General features: G+C 48.0%; 5 protein-coding genes across 5 annotated transcripts; 2 read left to right on the top strand and 3 right to left on the bottom strand.

Moving 5' to 3' along the window:
• Positions 1-53: 53 nt before the first annotated feature.
• Positions 54-2,968, bottom strand: Aud_003797 (uncharacterized protein; the record flags this gene model as incomplete). The annotated part of the gene is made up of 2 exons (XM_043288744.1): positions 54-2,452; positions 2,503-2,968. The coding sequence occupies 2 exons, from the start codon at positions 2,966-2,968 to the stop codon at positions 54-56; spliced, it is 2,865 nt and encodes a 954-aa protein (XP_043144679.1).
• Positions 2,969-4,437: 1,469 nt separating this feature from the next.
• Positions 4,438-5,124, bottom strand: Aud_003796 (uncharacterized protein; the record flags this gene model as incomplete). The annotated part of the gene is made up of 1 exon (XM_043288743.1): positions 4,438-5,124. The coding sequence occupies one exon, from the start codon at positions 5,122-5,124 to the stop codon at positions 4,438-4,440; it is 687 nt and encodes a 228-aa protein (XP_043144678.1).
• Positions 5,125-5,350: 226 nt separating this feature from the next.
• Positions 5,351-6,421, top strand: Aud_003795 (5'-methylthioadenosine/S-adenosylhomocysteine nucleosidase family protein; the record flags this gene model as incomplete). Its single annotated transcript, XM_043288742.1, has 1 exon — positions 5,351-6,421. One exon carries the CDS (start codon positions 5,351-5,353, stop codon positions 6,419-6,421), a length of 1,071 nt encoding a protein of 356 aa, XP_043144677.1.
• A 322-nt stretch (positions 6,422-6,743) lies between these two features.
• Aud_003794 (uncharacterized protein) lies at positions 6,744-7,997 on the top strand (the record flags this gene model as incomplete). The annotated part of the gene is made up of 3 exons (XM_043288741.1): positions 6,744-6,896; positions 6,946-7,031; positions 7,085-7,997. 3 exons carry the CDS (start codon positions 6,744-6,746, stop codon positions 7,995-7,997), a joined length of 1,152 nt encoding a protein of 383 aa, XP_043144676.1.
• A 399-nt stretch (positions 7,998-8,396) lies between these two features.
• On the bottom strand, positions 8,397-10,025 carry mfsA (glucose-inactivated glycerol proton symporter STL1; the record flags this gene model as incomplete). Its single annotated transcript, XM_043288740.1, has 1 exon — positions 8,397-10,025. The coding sequence occupies one exon, from the start codon at positions 10,023-10,025 to the stop codon at positions 8,397-8,399; it is 1,629 nt and encodes a 542-aa protein (XP_043144675.1).
• Positions 10,026-18,067: the final 8,042 nt, after the last annotated feature.

The following is an 18,067-nucleotide window of genomic DNA, read 5'->3' as shown; positions in this document are numbered from 1 at the left end:
CCTATTAAGATGAACCAGCTTCATCAACCACACGCACACTGGACCACCGCCATTTACATCCCAGACATTGACTGGATAGTCCGTCCACCTATCCTGGTTGTCCGGATTCTTACGCCCTGTCTCAAGAATGCCGCTCGGTTCATAAGTGCGGCGCTCATTGCCGCATCGACTTTATCGGGGTGCGTCAGGATAACTCCCTCCAGTCTCTGTGCTTGTTGGAGTTTCTTGACCTCTTCATATGCTGACTCTGGACAGAGAATCGCGGTTTCTACGATCATGCCCATATGATCACATCCATCGAGGGGGTACGGGCTCTCCAACAGGGTAGCGTCGAATGAAAGCGACCCCAGCTCCGATCTCAGAAAGCCTGCCAGTCGATTTTCGATACAGGCCTGATGGAGAGCCATTTCATCACCTCCGCTTTTGAAGAACTGGGTATATGCATCACGAAGGCTTAGCCGTTCCACCGGCGTTTGGCAGTTCATGAACCCGTAATCAACACAAACGGCGCGATGGGGGTATGGCTGTGACAGACGGGTAAACCTTTTCAACTCCCAGACACTCTGATACCAAGTGCCTATGGCGCTCATCAACGATTCAAAGTTTCGCATTGTCCGGATTTCATCACCCAGACTGTGCTTCTGGAACAGCTCAACCATTTTAGAGCTCACCCTTGCCTGCCAAAAATCTTCAAAATTCGCTCTCCCAACGAGCAGCCCGTAGAGCTGCGCGAGCCTCTGAGTCTGAGAATCATTGGAGGCTGTACAGAAGCCAAGAAATATCCAGTTGTCTTCGTCCACATCTGGCATGATTCCGTTTGTGATCTGGCACCAGAAGACATAGGCTTCCAGCTTCTCGCGGGGCTTCAGTGTGTACCACGGGACTGTGCGATCCAGCGGATCGAGTATATGTCTTTGTGTCTCAAATACTGTATCCCAGCTTGTCACAACTCCAGAGCCGAAGCGATTCTGTTGCACAAGCCATCGTACCTCATTCCTGATTCTGGCACTGGGCACTTGTGATCCTCGGAGGTGGATCAGTTCCTTGAGTTTGTCGGACTTCCACGCTTGCCTCAGTTCCTCCTCGCTCATGCCCCACTGATTGATCAGATCGCAGTACAATCTGAAGAGTCGCTGTCGATCCACACCAGAAGTGAAGAAACAGAATCCGAAAGCCTTTGCGACATTGTCGTTTGTTGGTATAGTCTCCTCACGACATGCTCGGATGAAGTCGTCCACCTCGTCTAACGGTCGACCCAGGCGGCATACGAACTTGTGACGAATCCAGTCTTCCTCCAGACAGGCCTTGTCACAGTATAAGACCGAGTTACATTTCTGGCAGGAGATCAAACCGTCATTCAACACCCCACATTTACCACATGACGGACGGTTATTTTCTGGCACTGGTTCGAAAACCCTCGTATCAGAATGCGCTTCGTCATCTGTAACGTCCGAAGGCGGCGCTTCTAAACCTTCATGATCTGTCGGATTCTTTCTGGCGTGACTATTAGCTCTTGTCTCTTTGGCACATGGCTCATACCCGCCAGCGATCCTTTTTATATATCCTTGTGACAGCCACTCAATCTCCCTGGAATGTAGACGGGGGTCGGGGATACTACGATTGAAAGGCGACCATATATCCTGGCGCTCGGCAACCGGCGTCGAGATGGTGGACTCCTTGATGGGAGCCAGCTGTTTATTATCCTCGGAGTTGCATTCATGGTGCAAGACATCGCGAAGTTTCTGTATTGTGGTGTCCAGCGTACCATGACTTGCAGCAGGCATAGCAATGGCGCGAGGTAGCGTCCATTGACCATATACCTTGCCATGATTATTCCGCGCCTGAAATATTCCCAACTGGCTCAAGACGTGGCCGCATAAGAGGCAGGTCTTTTTACTTATCCCAAGATAAGGAAACATTCGAGCGACGTTATCTATGCTCAATAAATGCAGAATCATCCGCATCTCAGCGTGGACCCATTTAGGCTTCCTCAACTTCGCTTCAAGGCTTTTTGGATGCTCCACACTGTCGAGTTTCAAGCACAGCGAGAGCTGCGGCGGAACCTCCCTAGATTCGTACCCAGGGAGGAGCACTATCTTCACGCGCTTCAGCCCAGCAATTTCGCGGGCTGCTTCGTGAAATGTGGCAAAAGAATGTCTGGGGCGACAGATGTATTCCATCTCTCGACCTTGCCGGTGGACTTTACTGGGTAAGAAGTTGTCCTTCAGTTGGGAGTAAAAGTCAGTGCTGTTGCCAAGGTCGTCGACCAGCTCCACGAACGCTGGCGGGGGGATTCGTCCATCCAAAAACGCTTTGAGGCAAGTAGTGAAGACCTTCATCTTCTCGCCTTTCCCCAACAAGTCCAGGAGAGCCTTCGCATGATGCTTCAAACGTGGGCTATAGTACATGCTGAACTCTTCGCGAAGGTCAAGAACATCCTCACTTAACAAACCTGGGAATGATTCAGTCAATGCGACTTTGCCCAGACTTTATCAGCCCTACCTCGTGATGCAACAACCTCCAGCATATTAGCCACCTTCTCAAGCAGCTCAATATCTGCGTCCACCCAGGGCGCATTGCGCGCCGCGAAGATTGTGGCCTCCTCTTCGCTCTCCATCAAAGAGGTGCAAGTAACGTAATCCGCTTCCTTCTTGCGGCAAATCAATTCAGCTAGTTGATCCAGAAACCTCATCCTGATTGACTTTATAGTGCCTGTTCCCAGTCGGCCTACGACGTCAGTAGCAAAGTTGCTGCCGATCTCGCTCTCTTCATCGTCTGAGCTGTCGGCCTCACGAATATCTTCTTCCCTCCCTGCTGCTAGAGGGGTGCGCTGTTGATGCTTGACATGGCATACTGTCGCTAAAGTTGTGATTTCCGACTCAATATCGGGTGGGAGTCGCCAGACGGAATCCCCAGCCTCGTCAAGGGATATCTCCACCGGACGTGAAAGAACTTGAACGTGTTGCATCGCTTATCTGACACCTGATCGGATTTCGGAGACGAATTCTAATGCAAATAATGCTTTGGCAATAAAGAATAGCTGCCGGAGTGATGATTGAAATGAGGTATGATCGCGGGCGGGGTAGGTGTTGGGCGCCTACAGGGGTTGCTTACCTGCAGCATGCATGGAAAGCCAAGGAAGGCTAGTTATATGAGGTATTTTATGGGTGTAGCCGCCGTATCTTCCACGACAGCCGACAGGAAAACTCTCCTTTATTCCACTCCCTCTTCCTTATTCAACGCACCAAGGAAACATAATACTAGATCACGAGTAAGCACACAGCCCTGACTACGTGAGATCAGGCACATCTATGAAAACCGCAGAATTTGGGATATGGCCTGTTCAGCTGACCTTCGGGCTGTGAGTTGTTCTGGATCTCTTTCACCTCTCACGTGAGCAGGGTAATAACCATAATTGCTTCTGCCAATGTTAAGACGCACGAAATATGGAAAGGCAGGCGAATCAAGGGTTCAACTTGCGGTAACTGATGAGCTCCTTCCTTCGCAAGGCAATCTGAGACTGCTGCTCAACTCTTCTGCTCACCTGTTCAGACGGATTTTGTTTCACTGAATTACGATGGCCTGCGTACTACAACCTGCGATTGATCAACTTACGCTCGATCTGGTCGGGGATGATATGCACCTCAGCTGGATGATAGAGACCATGTCCGTCTTACTCCATCTCCCTCACTCATAGACGTAGAATGTGATTGTGATGGGTTCTGGGTGTTAGGGTGTGATGTGGTGCTTTGCATGTCCTTACGTATCCCTCGTCCTCCAGCTGTTCAAGATATCTGTGTACAACTGATAAAATACATGTATATTGGTTGACCCGTACTTGACGTCCTGCTCTTCTGTATGCCGTCCTATCTCCCCTTCACCTTGATCATGATCAACCACTCCTGTGTTGTTTTGTGGGGCTCATCGTAGTTACAACAGGGTGGTACTGAATTTGGGGACATAAGGGCTTTCGGAGGCTGATGGTGAATGATGTTTCAATTTTTGAGGCTTTAGGCTGGGAGGAAGGGTGGTATGACCTGTATTTGGCAAACAACACCACCACGTAGATACCGCGATGGGCTCGCGCAGTTATAAACTGTGTTTTCAGATTCTAATCTGTATAAATGTACCCACTATATGGCAGTTAGGCAGTGATCTAAATTAACAGACCTAGAGGCAGGATATGATAGACAAGTGAATTCCTCGAGTCCATGACTTCCGTATAGGCTAATAACTGCTCAGATACGCCAACAGAAGGGTTACGGCAATAAGTAATGATATTAGAAAGGCCGTATCTGGAGACATAGTTGCTCAAACAGTGAGAAGCATTTAGAGAGGGCTGCCCAGTAACGGTAGCCTATCCTCTAAACATGAGTTAATTCTATGTATTGTCAGCACAAATCGAAGCTAAGGACAGCCTGGATGAAGTAGAGAAGCTTAGTACATACATGCATGGGCTGCTTTAGAGCTTGTTGTAGCGACTTTCTTACACTTTTTGGTACCCGTGAATTCGGCAACTCCTGGAGTGGCTTCCGTACACGCCCATACAACCTCAGTGAATTCACCTCGGGCATTTCGATAATTGTCCTCGCTAACATTGAATGTAATATTCGCTCTCCCTCTTGTAATCTCAATTTGTGGCTGAGGGCACCGTGAGAGAAGGCAGAGCCCCAGAGTGTTGTCTAGGTGTCTCTGTCGCAGAACGGACTCAAATTCGTGGAAAAAGGCAGAGTCAACGCCAGATAATAGATCTACTCTGGGATCTTTAGGACTCGAGAAACTAGGTTCGAAGAAGAACTCGAAAGGCATTAATCGGCCATGAAGGAACGCCCATGACTGGGGCTTGATGGTCCCATCGTCGTCACAAAAGCTGGCCAAACCTGGAACCGTCCAAGGCATAGTAGTCCCGTTGGACTCGACTAGAAGTTCGTCCTCGTTGACGTCGAAGTGGCGATGCACGAGGGTTAAACCAAGCAAGTCTGTTACGCCATATCGGATAAAGAGGTCTTTCAGGTCGGAGAATAATGCCTCTTTGTCACCGATGGACTGGAAAGCCTTGCTTGACTCACCCAGAAAAGGGAGACTGTTGAACTTCTCGGAAGTGTACTTATCAAAAAGCGCCATGTTTGGGGGACGTGGGTAACTGATATCTGTGAGATTTCTTCCGCAAATGCAGGTGTGGCGGGTATGATATGAAATGCGGGGACATGCTATTTGACGGTGCGACAGCGGCTAATCATAATATGGCGAAGTAGTTATTATTAGCGCTTAGCTGCATGCTCAAGTTGTTCCTCAGCCTAGCTCGCTCGATCATCTTTCATGAACGAGTAACGATTTCCTCGTCATCGACATGCCTGTAAAATCTCGGAAAGACTTCCAAGTCGCCATAATCTGCGCCTTGCCGCTAGAATTCGATGCGGTGGAAGCCTTACTAGACGAATACTATGACGAGACCATCAAGCGCCTTGGTCAACGCGGAGACGCCAACTGGTACCGGACCGGAAGAATCGGTGAACACGATGTTGTCTTGACCTGTCTACCGAATATGGGACAGGGAAGTGCTTCCAGCGCAGCTTCGAGTCTACTTATCAGCTTCGGCGGGATAAGTCTGGCATTGGTCGTGGGTATATGCGGAGCTGTACCGACCCTGCCTCAAAAGCGAGAGATCATCCTAGGCGACGTTATTATTAGCGACAGTATTGTTGAATATGGACTGGGAAAGCAATATCCAGACGGCTTCAAGCCTACTGTTCAAGTCAAAGATACCATCGGACGCCCGAACCGGGAAATCAGATCTTTCATTTCTGGGCTGAAGACTCGAAGCATGCGCCGCCAGCTTCAGGAGGAGCTCTCCAAGTATCTTGCGCAGCTACAGTATGACTCGGAAACTGATTGGAAGTACCCGGGAGCTATACATGACATCTTATTCGAATCGCACTATCGCCACAAGCACTACATCCACACACAGGATACCGCATGTTTGTGCGTCCGATGCCAGTCCAGGTCTGACCCGGTATGCGACAAGGCTCTGGAGGGAGATTGCAGTACCCTGGGGTGTGCAGGCCCACGAATCGAACGACAACGCCTATCCTCACACAGCGCGCCAAAGCCCTTGATTCACTTTGGTGCCGTGGCCTCAGCTGATACAGTAATGAAGTCTGGTGAACACCGCGATGCCTTGGCGCAAATGAGCAAGGTAATTGGATTCGAAATGGAAGGGGCAGGAGTTTGGGATAACCTAACGTGCCTTGTTATCAAAGGCGTGTCAGACTATGCTGACAGCCACAAGAGCAAGTTCTGGCAGAACTACGCCGCGGCTACAGCGGCATCTTGTGTAAAAGCATTTCTAACTTTCTATGCAAAAGAAAATCATGAGCAGGGTAGGCAAAAACCCGTACCCATTAATGGGTATCGTTACTAGTCTGTTGAAAGCTTACTCTACTTTAGTGCTTGTCAAAGTTGAGCAAACAGGAATAGTCACTGATAGCCCAATAGCCCCTTCGCGGCCATTATGTGGCTGTATCTGCCACAAAACATATCGCTTTACTACTCCCAAGTCCTTATATGATTATCTTGGAGCAGTCTTTGTCTCCCATTCTGGGTTTCCAGCAATGACACGACAATGCAATGATCCTTACTGTCAGCGGCCAGCTGAACCATCCGGCAACGTAACTTTGCATTGGCCTCCGTGGCTTTCAACAAAGGTCCTCACCTTTGCTTTCTCACATATCCCTTCACCTGAGATGTTATTACGGATGTCCAACTCGATTCCCAGAAGCGCTGAAGTTTTTAAGTACGCTGCGAATGGGGACATCCTTGGCCTACAGTCGCTTTTTGACCTTGGGAAGGCTTCCCCTTTCGACGTGTGCTCCGTTAAGGGACAATCGGCGTTACGTGTATGGCGGAAATCTTCAACCCTCTGTTGGAGAAAGCTAACTTATACAGTATGCTGTCTCAAAGAACCAACTCGATGTTTGCGAGTTCCTCTTACAAAAACAAGCTGACCCGTTTCTCGAAGATCGAACTAATCTGTGCGGCAAACTGGATCCTTACAGAGACGAACAACGAAGCTGACATCTCACAGTTGCGCCTTTGATATTGCGTGGAACAAGATATTCTCGGGAAAAGCTAGCAGAGACATGCAAGCTCGCCTGCAGGCTCTGTTCCTGAAAACTGATAGACTTGAGCAGCGTGGCTTCTCGAAGCTCCACCAGGGGATCCTTGGTCTTCGACATGTCAATCTCGAAGAAGAACTCCGATTTTCCTCCCGGACAGCTATCAACCAAAAGGATGCAGATGGTCGGACTGCGGTATCTTGGGCTGCTTGGAGAGGAGACATCGATGCGGTCGAGCTGTTTACCAAGTACGGATCCGACATTAAAATACCCTCTAAAAGGCAAATAGCCCCGATTCACTACGCCCTGGAAAGCGGAAGTGCCTCTGTGGTGCAATTTCTACTCAACACAGGTGCAGACCCGAACCATCCTAGCGATGAGGGATTAACTCCTTTACATTGGCTGATTGCAACCCATGACCGCCCTGACCTTGTTCAATTGTTGGTTGAATATGGTAGTGCTCTGAACTGTGGCGACTTTACCGGGACCACGCCGCTCATGACTGCCGTGCAGCATAATCGTCCTCGAAGCGTAAGAAAATTGATCGAGCAGGGTGCCAATCTTGAGGAAGAAGACGAAGAAGGGTGGACGGCCCTCAATTTGGCTATCTTCATGAATCGACACGAATGCCTCAAGATTCTTCTCGATGCCCAGGCCAACTGCGAACACATCACTAGTGACGGCAGCTCAATACTACATTTTGCGGCTGAGAATGCGGATCTCAAGACAATGCAATCGTTAGTTCGACGTTCCTCGCACCTTCATTTCCCGATTGATAGCAAACGGCAGGAGGATGGCCTTACAGCTTTGGAGCTTGCGGAGGAGAGGACCGTCACAGATGAATGGCAACTGATGTTTCTAAAGTTATGTCAGTGTACATGATGTGTTGTTCCCGAGCTTGCACTTCGGCGTGTTCCATTATTGGCACTAAATCAGGGCCATATTGCACCTCAAGTTGCGGGCGTTGTTGAGTTGAATCTACAGGCAAACCGGAAGTTAGGGCTAACGCGCCCTAAAAGAAATATATTAGAACCGGTATCTGGTCCTTGATTGATTCTCAATACATTTTACAATTAACTTTTGTGCGCTGCAATGACAGCTAGTGGCCTTAGGATTGAGCTTTGTAGAATAATGTACTTTTTAAGTGTATCATAAAAAATCTATGCAAATCAGGTTCTATCAGGTGCAGGTTCGAAGGTCCGACCTTTGGAACCTGGGTCGGACCATTTCGAGTAATCACGACCTTCAACCACAGCTACAGCACATCCACCAAAAAAATTGTTACAGCTTCTCCTGGACCTCCTCGGTCTCCTGGCCACTGTCACTGCTGAGGCCAAGCTCCTTCCTCTCAGGCATGCCATGGTCGCTGGTATCCAAGCCCAGCTCGCGAGACTGTTGGATGATCTGATCGAAGCTGAGCTTGGGCATGTCGTGGGCGACCCTGAACGGCATCTTCCCTTCGATATGGGCTTTGGCGTAGATGATGTCGACCTCCTCAATCTCACGGCCGGCTGTCTCAACATAGAAGAAGTAGCCGAATATCAAACCGACAAAGTTAAATAGTGCGAAGAAGAGATAGACACCCCATGGGCTCTGGCCAGCGAAAAGCGGTGTGAACATGACCACGGCAAAGTTACAAATCCAGTTGGTACAGGTTGACGCCGCCGCGCCCACGGTACGGGTCCGGAGGGGGTTGATCTCTGGTGGGTAGATCCAGGGCAGTGGCAAGAGAGTGAATGCGAAGAAAGTGATGAAGAGAAAGATGCCAACAGCAGCACCCTTAGAGTTCTCCTCGGTTTCTTTGATTAGGCAAGCGAACGTAATAACGAAGCTAAGCCCCTGGCCTAGAAAACCAATCAAGTATAGTTTTCGACGGCCGACTTTCTCAATCATGAAAAAGGACGGGATAGTTGCAATGGCGTAAACAGTCGCGAATACTCCGCCCATGATTAGCGACAGATATTTCTCCATATGCAGGTTCTCTTGGAAAAGCAATGTCGAGTAGTAGATAGCAGCGTTACAGCCAGTAAACTGCTGGAAGAACTGACCAGAGCACCCGATAAGAAGGCGCTGGAATTCCTGGGTTTTGCCAAATGTGAATACTCTCTTCCAGTTTGACTGCTCGCTCTTTGAGGCCTCCATGTCCGTTTTTAAGAGGTTGTAGTCGTGAAGTACTTCATCGGAATCAGGGGAGGCGCCCTTGAGCTTCCCGAGAACTTCACAAGCCTCCTTGTCAAGTCCTCTCATTACAAACCACGATGGGGAATCCGGGAGCAGCAAGGCACCGGAGGCCACAACCAGAGCGAAAAGGATCTGAAGCGCCACTGGGAATCGCCACTGGACGGAATCCGCGGCGTGCGAGATACCGAAGACAACCCAGTAGGCAATAAACGTGCCACCGGCGATCATCGCGCCCTCAAAACAGACCAGGAAGCCACGATTGTGAGCGCCGGAGCATTCCGATTGCCAGACCGGGATCGTGGCCGTGTTCATGCCATTTCCAATGCCCGATACAACACGGCCAATGACGAACTGACCAACTTCCCATTTACCAGTGAAGCAGACCGTTGTAAGCAAGGCGCCGACGATCAGGACACTGGCTCCCATGAAGATCAGCCGAGTGCGGCCGAGTCCGTTGCCAAAGAACATGGAGAATAACGCGCCGAAGAAACAGCCAAGCTCATAGCAGGATGTGACAGCACCGCGGATGACATTGATGTAGTGTTCCTGCCCCTTAGTCGGATTGTCGGGCATTTTGAGGATTGGAAAGGAGTTAACAAACTCGTCGCCATTGAGAAGGCCGGCCATCATGCCCTGGTTGTAGCCAAAGAGCGAGAAACCCATGACAGCGGCGAAGGTGACGCTCAGCCGGAGCGACCGACCACTCAAGCCGCTGGTAGTCGTCCACATGTTGATGGCAGGGACAAAGAGCCGTCAGTTTGTGGGGTGGGGTTGGGGTAAAAGAAAGCTGGGGAAAAAGTAGTACGGAAAAAGGGAGTACGTGGAAGCAGGAATATTCGCGGTCTTATAGCAATACTGACTTCGACTGCAACCTTGGTCCGACCCCAAACAGGAAAGTCCAGCGAACTTCCCGAGGTGGAGACACCCCAAAGAATCCCGTTCCCTTGGCACTTGGCGGAACCAATTGGCACTTTGGTACTCTGCAGATCGACTGGTCAGTGTGTGGGTGGAGTAACTTTGAGGCCGCAGGGCCTGATTTCCAGTATCCAGTAGAGATTTAGCATGGCTAAATCTCTGCTTGACATTCTACCATTATTTCCTCTCCGTAATGATTGATTCATGCGAGTCTGCCCCCCTTTGGACTTAGGCCCCCCGGGGTTTTGCTCTCTGGCGCGCATGCTTGTTGTCCTAGGATCTTTATATGCCTCCAGATCCATTCAGATCCTTCATCCATCTTTCTTTCTCGTTTTCTGTTCCCTGTGCCAGCTCCCTGGAGTCACCGCAATCATCGCGTACTCTCCTCCTCTTTGCGACATGATGTCATATTATGCATACTTGTATTCTACTATTACAGTTTTCATCTGGAGCCGCCAAGACCTTAGTCGCCCCAGTATGACGTCGCAAACTTTTTGCGAAGTTCCCAATTCAACGCTGGTCCGAATGTGCCCGGCTATTTACGAATCTTCGGGCCAATGACATCCAGATACCTTGTGGCGAAACAAAAGGCATGCGAACTGGGGCAATTTCGCTTAACTGTCTCTTTTGTGTCAAGCCACCCGCCACGCGGTCAGGTCGGTTCGCGCCCCAGGGCTCACAGGCGGGGCTCTTTCATATCCGGGGCTGACCATCTGCACGTGGTATACCGTCGTTTCAGGGGATTACCGGCCCGGGTTATCTCGGCTTACCTTCCAAACGGCTCCCATCGCCTCGGGGGATTTAGGTGGGGTACTCCGTATGGCCCACATCCTTCCTTAACTGTATTTGTCGAGGCGTAGTGGGTTTCGCCTTTTCCAGGTGACAGAGGCAGAAGTGACATCACTTCCTTTCCCTAAACTTTTTTGATGTGCTCCGATGTGCTCGCAGGCTCGTGGAACGGTTCATTGGAACGAAACCGCTTGACATTGCAGGTATCGGGCAAACTTTGCAGTTTCTTTTTGGGGATACTGAATACATGGAGAATATTGGGGATGTATTGCGAAATGCCAAGTTCCAAAAGCTACTGGAGAGAATCGTTTAGATATGAATACCAGGAGCGAAGAGATAAGGCGCACGAAGCGGTGGATGACCTTGAGAAAAGTGTTTAAGGGGCAGAGTTGGTGGGTATATATGATATATTCTTCTAGTTACATAATTATTTGTGCTAGATTTGCAGCCCTTCCTTTTGAAAAGGAAATACCAAATGGTGTCTTATCGAGGACTGCTTTAACTGGGGTCTTGGACACTCCACTCTCTTTACTGGGGATTTGGATAATGAGATCAGAATTTGAATGTGGAGATGGTGCGGTGCCTCAGAGGAAACGGGATTGCGTAAGTGGCTCCATATATGCTATGGGTCAGTCCAGGGCAGTTTTGTTGCCTGAAGGTGTTAGAACCATGGCCCGGCGGAATGAAGATCGGCCAGCAGCCAATCTACATTCAACGGATTAATACTTTCACCGCGCCACTTTCTGGTTGCCAACTGAGAGAAAGCGATCATCACTTATTATTGGGTTGCCAGCAGTACCGCCTATTCAAAAGATCTCCAGCTTACTAAATAATGACTAAGTGGCGTCGAACCTCGCCGCTGGCTATGTTCCGACAATAACAATGTATCCAGCAACACCACCATTGTTGTTGCGCCCGTGGCCTGACTTCTATTGGATTTCGTGAGATTGGATTTTCTGCTTGCTTGGGAGCTTACTGACCTGTGATTCTTCTTTTGATAGATAATGCGGCACGAAAAGCCCAGGGATTGCATAGGACTGGTGCTATTAGACTACTCGAGTGGAACTAACATATCTCTCACTCCTATAGTTAAAGCGTTTTCTCCGCCAGGCAGTTCCCACAGCAAATCATCTTTACAATTGGACTTCAGAGATCTGAAGACTGCAAGAGATGTTCAGGATCAAACTGCTTAATTCAGGGACTCTGTGAGGAATGTACAAAGTCTCCACCTAGCCCTATTACTCAGGAAGTTAATCAATCTAAAAGCGTGCCACACTACTATGGGAAAGGCATTCTTGTAGAACATGAGGCCAGGCGGCTTCAGGAGGCAAACACCCGCCAAATCGCAAGACTAGGAGGTCTATATAGCTTCCGGAGGCATTCGGGCAGTTTCAGAGGGTCAACAGTGCGCCCAGCAAGGCCTTGAAGCAATTGAATTGACGGAAGAGGAAGGTAGTGAGCCACCACGAAAGCGCGCTGCAGCGACTACTTCACAATTATGACCATACTAGAACTAGGCATCCGGATAGATCTACCACCTAGCGAGCGATTTAAAAATGCAAGACATGCAATCTAGCAACCATTTCATCGATCGGGCTAGTCATCTATTAATAAGCTATGTCAGTTACCAAGCCTAAGAAAGTAAACAAGATTGGCTGTTGCCACCTGGTTGCAACAAGCATCCGTCGACCTTAGCCATGGGCATTAACATCACCACAGTTCAACTGTTTGATGACTGACCTGATTCGTTGAGGCAATTGGACGTAAGCATCAAAGTGATAGGAGAAACAACAGCCAGTCATTCCTTTAGTCAAATACTACATCAAGTCAGACGCTCCGCACAACATGTACTAGTGGCTTTCGAAATCCACCGGACTTGATATTTTGAAGCTATCTAAAACAATCGAATAATCCTAGCCAATGGGAATAGCTATTTTCAAGGGAAAAATGGCTCATCGCTTCTGTCCCGCAGCTCGCAGGAATCAAGGCTTCTGGTTATTTTCCCCAACCATCCCTGCCGGCGCCCCGAAGAACGAAACGGTCAAATGCATGCTTAGCATGTAGGATGTGGAGAACTAAGGTAACTGCTATTTCCCTTCTTAGAAGCCAGAGTACTAATATAAACAGAGCACTGGGACTCAGCCTTATGATATCTGTGTTACAGACGGCTGCGACTGCGTGTTTGCGGTCGAGAGCGACAGGCGTAGAAAATATACACTAAGACGTGCAGAGCAAGAGCTGAACACAGCACATCAATTCTTAGGCAATATCATTACAGCGTTCAATATAGGTAATAAGACACATCTTGACTGTCTGCTTTTAGCTGCGAGAGAATATCACTCAGGACAAGCAACTCAGGATGCCATTACCATTACTAGAGACGCTGAGCAGGTTTGGGGGCACCAAACACCTCTATAAGACTAACATAGGCTAACTCTTCTATTAGGCCTCGGAAACAGATACTGTTGATAGGCAGACGCAATCTCTTAAGGATGATGTAGGGGACAGTTCTACCAGAGATGGACTCATGGTATGTGAACCACCTACACTATAAGAGAAAATTCTAATTAAGATCTCATGATTATACAAGTCTCATCCTAGAATACCAGACTCTAATACTAGGAGTGCCTCACCATCGTCCTTTATATTAGCTAACAACCTTAGAGATGTCAGTAAATTGATAGAAGATGCTAACTGTGGTGATGCTAGCAGAGCAACAGGCTATTTTAGTAAAGCATCTGAGATTGCATAGTTACAGAAGTTGGGCGCTATAGTCAACAAGTTGAATACAGATAAGGAACACCACTCAAATCACATCAAGGCCTCTACCACATCAATGAATTATCACATTAATCATATCCAAATACCCGAAACAATGAACTTCAAGCCAAGAGGCCTACCACCTAAACCATGGGCGACTCACTTACTAAGCATTTTTTTCAAATCAGTCTTACCGTCATATCCACTCATCAATAAATCATTATTTATTATCCAGTTCAATCAAGCTTTCACTTATTCTTCAGCGCAGCCCTCGCGGAAATGGCTTGCTATACTCAGTTTAATACTCACTGTGGGCTCCAAATGCTACCAGCTGTCAGAACCAGTATCTGACGGCAATACTAATGATCACATCTTCCTCTCGCGGGCAATAGCACTAAGCTCTACCTCCAGCATAATCACCAGACATGTAGGCTTCTAACAGGTCCAAATTGACCTGCTAGCTATTTAGTATCTGAGCTCAGGTTAGGTAAACCAGTACGTACACGGCATACTCACAGATTTCTTTTTTTTTTTTTTTTTTTTTTTTTTTCCTTTCTAGGTCATGGCAAGTAAATGGTCGTGCTGTTCGTCTGGCAGTCTCTATGGGGCTCAATCTACGTGTAGATAGTAGCCAGATCGACCCCGTGTCCAAGGAGACACGTGCCCGGATTTGGTGGTCGATTGTTGCCCTGGAGCATGCGCTCTTGAGCATGACTGGGCGTCCTTCGTGCATTGATTACCAAGTCATCTCTGTACCTGCATGTGGCAGGCCGTGGTTCAGGTACGACCTGAGAGTCCGATGAGGGATCTTCGACCGTACATTCACACCCAGGCAGGCATGATAGTTCCCGCCCTGGTTGCAGATTTTTTGAACAAATGCCATTTGTGCAGGCTCGCGCTTTGACACCTGCCCAAAGCATGGTCTCGTGTTCCAACAGTTCCACTGCTTCTGGTCGTAAAAGCGGACTCCCTCTTACCAACAGCTTACACAGACGCTTTCTTCCCTCTACAGCAAGGGTGGTCTCTTCAGTGGCTTTGGCGCTGCATGTTCTTATTGGACTGCCCACTCTTCTTTAACCAAGCTGTTATCATCTCTGGTGCTGAAACATGGAACCCTGAGGCCGCTTGCTTATATCGTCTCATTAGTCCTGCTCACAGAGAACCATTTCTTCTAGTCCGCTTGTATGATCCTCCCTTGAGACCAAATCAACCAAGTTAGCAGACGGCGCGACTGGAGACGATGGAAATCTTTGACTATTCCGGCCTTGATCTATGCCTCCACTGAAACTTGTATGGGTCATATTCCTGCCATCATTGAGAATCTTAGCGGTAAGGCCCACGAGAATGTGACTTTTGCGAGAAAGTCGAACATCACCCTATCAGATATCTCAGTATCTGTCTTGATGTTGGCTCTTCATCTTGTGCTCCTCCTTCCTTCATATATCGCCCTGATATTAGTCGAGGCGAGTTTCCCTTCCTCAAACCTGCGAAACTATTATTCCTTCCTCCTCCAGGCAGCGAGGGGCACGTGTCAGAGAGCTATTGCCGAGTGCTGATCTACTGCTACAGGCACAGAAGGCATGGCAGATGATTGGAGTTGGAAGAGTATTGTGGTGCCTTGAGTTACATGGGAAGATGACCTTATGTTTAGTGTGTATTGCGGCTATTGTTCATTCCATTCTTTACTACCGTTTTTAAATCGATAGAATCTTTTTGTCATTCACGAATCGGCCGGCCGTCAGTTGCAAGTTTCTCCTCGTGCGCGGAAGCGATAAATATCGCGTTGTTTCCATCAATAGTAGCCGCGCGATAACTCTGTGCTGGACTGAGACTCTGCATACTCTTGTCGTATAATGAATAACCCTTCCTCGTATAATTTTTCGCAGCACGTCCTACCGGCGACGGATCCGACGGATCTACTTCGAGCTGGTCCGATAGCCTCCAGTCCTCTCGTTCATAGCTCCAAAAGGTAACCTCCACATATTCAGATAGTGGTGGGATCTCCCCTGCCTGTGGAATTATCAACAGAATGGCTGTTGCTACGGATGCTGCTATCACCTGACCGGGGAGGTGACGCTGCCGCACAATCCCGAGCCACATGATTCCCAACCATGGCAGTCATGCCTTCCTTCGGCCCGTACCGGTTTCCCAAATTGGCCAACAGTCATAGTTTACAAATCTTGAAAATGAGGGTGGCTCGCAAGGCGCAATATACTGCTGATAGACAAGAAGAATGGTCGACGAAGTATTTGCCAATGATTCTGGACCAGTACTCTGACACTTGGGACGCGTGGGACTACTATACTTCCGCCATGGGATGTTAGAATACCATGCTTAAGTTATCCGCGACTACTGGGCTGCTGAGCGTTGTTCAGTAATATGACTGCGACAGGCACCTTTTCAAAGTCTGTTCTCTCTCTTCTATCTTGACAATGTGGATGTTATATCGTGGGAAATCCCACGCACTATGGCAAAGACACAATTGAACGAACGACAATCTCAACTACTAGCCCAGCAAACCGAAAATCAACACAAGAAATGTTGGGCCTAGTCAATCCTCCAGCGGTGCGTTGACAAATGGGGCACCAGATAAAAGATACTGCCAGAGCGAAAGCAAGGCTCAATAAATCTCCAGACATCACAACAGCTTCGGGGCACTTTGCACAACCGAGCTAGCGTTATTTTCAATAATTCCCTCAGCAACGAGTTTCTGAACATAGTCCTGCAGCCAATTCTGACAGATTGGCGCCTACATTTCAAATCAGTAGTTGCGATAATGCGATGTTACATCTACTAGTACATACCCTGGCGACCTCCTTAATCTGTGGTTTGTTTTCAGATCAAAGCAAAATTATGCCTCGAAATACACAATTATTTTAACGACATATTTTACGTAAGAACGATCACAGTATGAGCAAACAATTCCTTACCAGTCGGATCTCGAAATGCGATACCGAGAGTTCAATATAGAGGAAAAGACAAGATACATATGTTATGCGGGCTTGGAGAAATTGAGCCCTGATTAACCATGTTGGTCGCGATACAGCGCTTTGAGCAATGGAAGTACATGTCTGGCAACTTGAAATAGCTTTCTTGAGTGCTCATCATCACTCTATGTAAGTTATGGAAACCTAGGTTATCTAACTTAGTATTTTCCAGTGAATAGGGAGCTTTTCCCCCTTCTCTATCCCACTAAACCCCTTTATTTTTCTGTTCACCTTGTTACGGAGAAGGGGCAATGCACTGAAAAATTGAATGCTTTCAGCAATGCGCGAAGGTTGCAACAGGTTGATTGAGTGGTCATGCTACTCTTATGGTATAATGGGGATGCAAAAGTATTCAACCACCTACCTCACTACCTACGAGGCTCAGAGCCCTGACTCTAACATTCTACCTGTTCTATTGAAAGAAGCAGCAGGACAAAAGTCCTCTGATTCTCATGTATTAGAGGCTGGAATCCACTGCGCTGCAGCGTAATTGGGTCTGAGTATAGCAGATCCAAGCTTCACATGTCAAATATATGATTGATCTGATGCACCCTTTTGGCCTGATGTATAGCAATATACTAAAATGAAAGACATGCGGTAATTTTGCTACTGGCTGATGAACAAGGACAGAACACAGGGGGTTAAATAGGGCTTAGTGGGTTAAGATATCACCCTGGAGGGGAAATGCATCCTATGATCCCTAAATTTAGCTAATACTGGGTTGAGGGTGCAGTTCATCACAGATAGTTGGATCACCCGCATATTATCTTGTTCATATAAAATCTCACAACCCTGTATATAAAGTGGCTACCACGAGAGCAGATGCAAAGGTTAGAGGCATAGCTAGAAGAAGGAAGGGAATTGCATGGTTATTAAATGGTTAAAAAGGTTTAAGTGGGGAATGGCTTAAATAGTGGGCCAATGGTCAAAAGCATTCAAGCACTCATGTAGTGCCAGGGTAGAGACCAGTTTCTGCGCGAAAGATGAACAGCGCCTATAGCCAGAGATGTACTGAGATGCAATCAATGCCCCATTGTATAATCTATATAGGTCAAGTAGTGATTGCTAACTAGGGCTAGGCCTAGAGACCCCTAAACAAGAGTTGGGATATTGCTGCACCATAGGCGCTGGGATCTCTGAGTGGTGGGTTGATGTGATAGATTGCCTGTTTAATATTTTTTTTTTTTTTTTTTTTTTTTTTTTTTTTTTTTTTTTNTATGTATGCAGCTGCGCCGCTCTAATTTTTTCCCTGGTCATTGTATTCTGAGGCAATTATTGTCCACCCACACATGAGGTTAGCCCTCACGATGTCTGCTGGTA

Source organism: Aspergillus udagawae (genome assembly GCF_001078395.1).
Source record: "Aspergillus udagawae IFM 46973 DNA, scaffold_2, whole genome shotgun sequence".
Taxonomy (NCBI): Eukaryota; Fungi; Ascomycota; class Eurotiomycetes; order Eurotiales; family Aspergillaceae; genus Aspergillus; species Aspergillus udagawae.
The sequence above is the reverse complement of the archived record's forward strand: the minus strand, read 5'-3'. Positions and strand labels throughout refer to the sequence as shown.